The 5,223-nt window shown below is 36.3% G+C and overlaps 1 protein-coding gene across 1 annotated transcript in view; it reads left to right on the top strand.

The window, feature by feature from the left end:
- Window positions 1-3,064: 3,064 nt before the first annotated feature.
- Window positions 3,065-5,223, top strand: part of KAT6B (lysine acetyltransferase 6B) — a 304,625-nt gene continuing 302,466 nt past the window's right edge. Inside the window, exon 1 of the mRNA XM_007940590.2 lies at window positions 3,065-3,685. Within this exon, the coding sequence (XP_007938781.1) occupies window positions 3,065-3,685 (621 nt within the window). The remainder of the gene's footprint in view (window positions 3,686-5,223) is intronic.

Below are 5,223 nucleotides of genomic sequence, written 5' to 3'. Positions count from 1 at the left end.
AAATTTTGCCCCAAACCATTTCACTTTGGAAAGATCAATTTCCTGTTCTAAACTTACTAACACAAGAATGATTCCTGTGTTCTGTCCTGAAAGTGGTTGCACTGTGAAAGCCAGTGAGTTCATTCCTAAACACACTGTGTTCCAAGTCTTAACATTTTTGTCAATAATTTATATAATGACACAAACGGGAGTGCTTATTAGATTTGCAGATGACATAGATGACAGAATCAAGATTCAAACTGTCTTTTAACAGGTTGGAAGATAGACAAAAATCAACAAGATGAAATTGAACTATAATGAATTTAAAATCCAAGCATTTAGATTTACGCAAAGAAGGGGATAGAAAGACTCAGCTTGACAGCATTTCCGAAAAAAATTCTGGGATTTTTGTTGACTGTGTGCTCAGCATGAGCCAGTTGTGACATGAGCTGTTAAGAAAGTTCATGTAACCTTGGGTTGCGTTTATAATTGGCTTATGCCTTGACTGCCAGATTTTAAGATGGGCATTAGCCATACTGGTGAGCAACCAAGAGAAGGTGGTACTCAGCAACCATGTAATATGTGAAAGAGTTAAAGGGGTTGGATATGAGTGATTTAAAGTATAGCTGGAGGTAGAGTGGGGTGTGGTTGTTAGTGGTTTTTCAAAGATGCTTGTTTTCAAATATTTGAAGGCCTCTAATATTGACAGAATAGTAAGAATTACTTAGGATATTCCAAGGGAATTAAAACTAGTGGGTAGACGTTACAGGGAGGCAGATTTTGGGTCGTGAGTAAGACATATTGTGCTGTTCAACAGTGGAGTGAACTGCTTCACAAAGTGACAAGCTCTCAATCATTGGAAGTTTAAGTAGAGAAATGATAGTCCATTATTGGGGATATTGAACAAGGGATGTTTTACTGGGTAACTAGAAGTGGGACTGGATGACCTCTGAGGTCCCCTTCAGCCTCAAGTTTCTCAATCTCAGGGAGGAAAATGGAGTGAATGTGAAGTTTACTGATACCAAAGAGGACAGTCTTTTTAAAATTACCTCTTTCAAGCTGAATGAAAAGTATGGTCCAGTGGCCCAATTCTCTTTTAGCGACACTCCAATATGGTTGGTACTTTTTTTTTTCCCATTCCATTATCTTTGAGAGCAAATTTAATTTTATTCAGTATATTTGGCTGCAGTTTTGAGGACAGATATTATTTCCCCTTCCAGGTACATTCTGTCTAAATAAATAATCAGAGATTACTTTGATTTTGTATTTTGAGACACCTTCCAAAGTGTGTAGACATTGCATTTGATGGAAAGGATGATACCAACTATATATTGTTTATTACATACTGTGTTCACTTAAGAAGGAGCTCTGCTGGTGCAGTAGTACATTTGGCTGCTAACCAAAAGGTTGGCAGTTCGAACCTACCAGCTGCTCCACGGGAGAAAGAAAGATGTGGCAGTCTCTTCTGTAAAGATTTGCAGCCTTGGAAATCCTATAGGGGAGTTCTATTCTTGCCTAGAGGGTCACTTTGAGTTGGATCTGACTCATTGGTAACGGTTTTAGTTTTGGGTTTGGTGTTCACTTTATTCTGTTAACAATCCTATGAGGGCTTTACTGTTATTGTCTATAGGTAAAGTGACTGAAACTTAAGTCACTTACTTAGGATTTCGCCACTAGTCATTGGCAGAGCTGGAATTCAAACCCACTTTGGTCTGACTGCAGAGGCAGAACTAGTTAAAGCAGGCTAGTTCAGGAAAGAAGACTGCTGGACTTGGATTTAGAATAATAGCATTTGAGTGTTGAGTCTGCTACTGACTATTACTTTGGGTGAGCTATATCTTTCCCTGAGCCTGAGTTAACTCAGAGTTATCTTGCACGTTAAATGACAAGGTGCCTATGAACATACTCTGTAAACTTTAAACCATAAAAAGAGTTAAGATGTGGATATTATTAGTGGAGAGCTAGATTAGAGCTCAGGTCTGGCCTGACTCCCAGGTCAGGGTACTTTGTCCTGGTGATCTTTGCAGATGTACTCAGGGCTAGATTGGGGCTCTGTCATGGTTTTTGTGTACATCAGGAGGCTGTTAGAACATTTTGTCTGTCTATTTGGAATCAGATTTGTGCTGCTTTATGTGCTACAATTTCATTAGCTAACTGGGTATTAAGATACCTAGAAAGCTACATTATTAAAGGTGAAGGGTTATGTTAGTATATTAATTTCAATTTTCCAACCAGTGCCTTATGGGGTGTCATAAACCCTTTGCAAAGGGATGGACGAATATGATTCCATAGAGGTGACTAGATGGGAAATTTTCTTATGTGTAAAACTTAGGAAATGCAGTACTTAGCTGAAATAGAAGAATGGGGATTATTGCTCTTTTCTTTCTGAGGTTTAAGATTTCTTGAAGAAAATTTAATGTATTTCCACCGGAATTTTTGTGCCATAGAATTATTGATGTTGATTTTACATGTTCGCAGTGGATTTCTTAAACTCGCTTTCATGTAAGTTTGTTTATTTAAAAAATTGCTGATTCTTTAAATATATAACTTAAATGTGATTCTTAAATGCCCATGAGTCACTTCATATAATAACAAATGAGAAATCCTGAAAATATAATTCCTTCTCAGACTGTGACCCAGTTTCTGGCTGGAAAATAGTCACTAAGGCCTTGATACACAATACCTCCTTGTCATTGCTTCTGTAGTCATTTCAAGGGGAATTTTTTTCTGGATAGAATTGAAAAAGTAATACTGAGGAATCTTTTAATTTATTTAAAAAAATTCCATTAAGAACCTTTCCCCTCCCTTTTTACCCTTTAAGGTCTTGACTTCCTAGTTAAAGATGTTCTTCGCCCGAATGCAGTCTTTCCTGTTGGTAAAATAGAAGACTATCAACTATCAACATTGCCTGTTTGTCCCCTTTTTAATCTCTTAAGGATGGATGTTTATAAGATGTTGCTTAATGTGGTCTGGAATACTCTGTCCATTTATTGAATTGTAAATGACTTTTAAATGCGCAACTTCTGTTAAATACAAGGAGAATCTCTATGGGTAACTTTTGTATCGAAGAAGTCATTTGTCAACCATGGTAAAACTTGCAAACCCACTTTATACAGAGTGGATTCTTGAAGCTATACAGAAAATAAAAAAGCAAAAGCAAAGGCCCTCTGAAGAGCGAATCTGCCATGCAGTCAGCACTTCCCATGGGTTGGATAAGAAGACAGTCTCTGAACAGCTGGAACTCAGTGTTCAGGATGGCTCCGTTCTCAAAGTCACCAACAAAGGCCTTGCTTCTTACAAGGACCCAGATAATCCTGGGCGCTTCTCATCAGTTAAACCAGGCACTTTTCCTAAGTCAACCAAGGGGTCTAGAGGATCATGTAATGATCTCCGTAATGTGGATTGGAATAAGCTTTTAAAGAGAGCAATTGAAGGACTTGAGGAACCAAATGGCTCCTCCCTGAAGAACATAGAGAAGTATCTCAGAAATCAAAGCGATCTCACAAGCACCACCAACAACCCAGCCTTTCAGCAGCGACTGCGACTAGGGGCCAAACGTGCTGTGAACAATGGGAGGTTACTGAAAGACGGTCCACAGTACAGCGTCAATTATGGTAGCTTAGATGGCAAAGGGGCTCCCAAGTATCCCAGTGCTTTCCCATCCTCACTCCCACCTGTCAGCCTTCTACCCCATGAGAAAGACCAGGTAAGTGAAGAAGGATTGTTATAACATTCTAAATGTTGCTCATGTGACTTTGCCAGTTTCAGTTAAATTCAGTTTTGTGTAAAATCTGATAAAATCACAATTTTGTATATGGGACAAGCTTTTATATTCTAAAATAATCTATGTTGTTTTACTATATAAATTGTCCTACATTATTTTAAAACTCATTGGTTGACTAAGAAGTTAATGTGATGATTGTGTGATTTGTTATATTAAGCTGTGATTTTTGCTGAATGCTTAAAGGAACCAGGATAGGTAATTTTAATCCTCCTTCCAAGGCAGGATCTTATATATTTCAAACATTTAAGAAAAACCCTTCTATATCCTTTTTTTCATTATTTCAGAGAAAAAGCTTCTACAGACATAATTTAATACTGATAATCTATGCATTCCTAGAATTGTTTTAATATGTGATTTAAATCCCTCCTGTTTTAATTTAAAGTCATTTATTATTGCCCAGTCCTCAGTGGGTAGAGGTGAATGTTTATTCTGTCTCATACAGTATCTTTTGTAGTACTGTTTGATTTCTTTGGGCCTTATTTTACTTCTACAGTATTTATAAATTTATGGCAGAATTCTCCTTAAGTGATTGTTAGTTTTAAGTCTTTGGTTGAGTAGGGATTTTCCTTTGTTTTGTTTCAAAGCTATTGAAGTTACCTCCCAAACTAAAACCTAAATAGAGCAATAACAAATTGTTTATAATTCAGGCCCTCCAGTTTATGGGTCTCTTGTCTGTCCTTTGGGTGATATTTGATATTCATTAATTTTGCATCTTGTAAACCATTAACCAAAGTTGATAGAAAATGTGATTGCATTCACTGACTGCATTTTCAGAAATGATTGAAACAGGTGTTAGGAATAGTTGTGTGATGGTTTGTTTTTCTCTTTTGGTTACTGTGAACCCTTGAGACACATCCAATTTCTCTCAATGTTTTATATCATAGGATCCCAGCTCTCGAAACTAGGTAGGACCAGGTGGTTTTCTTTTCCATGAACTAATCTAAAGCCTTGTATTTATTTCTTAATCGTGTTTTTATTTTTTAGTCTTCCTCACATTTATTTTATCCTCTTATGATCGTTGTTTGTGTAACCAATGTCTAGTTGTATGTAAGAAGGGAATGTGGGCATAAAGAAGTGAGTAAACCTGTAATATTTTTTTAATCATAGTTACTTGTTCAAAAGAATGCAAAAAGTGACTCAAATCTTAATTCCTATGCCTGACACAGCCACATTAAATACCTTTGTTTCTCACTAAACATTGTTATGAAAGCTTATACTGTGAAGAAATCCTTAAGGAAATACAGAGCCATTTCTTAATGGATTTGTATATCTTTGTTTTTAAAATAATATACATTATCCTAAGGTACTTTAAGGTATTATAGTTATCAGGTATGTGAACAAATTCAGACATCTTTAGGTAATTAAACAATATGTTTTGATAATTTTATGATCCAGGGATTTTTTTTTTTTTTTTATTAGGATTTAGGTGAAGATTTACAGAGTAAATTCACTTTTCATAC

This window comes from Orycteropus afer, unplaced genomic scaffold (genome assembly GCF_000298275.1).
Source record: "Orycteropus afer afer isolate SDZICR_OR568_19922 unplaced genomic scaffold, OryAfe1.0 scaffold00070, whole genome shotgun sequence".
Lineage (NCBI taxonomy): Eukaryota > Metazoa > Chordata > Mammalia > Tubulidentata > Orycteropodidae > Orycteropus > Orycteropus afer.
This window is presented reverse-complemented; position numbering and strand designations above follow the sequence as displayed.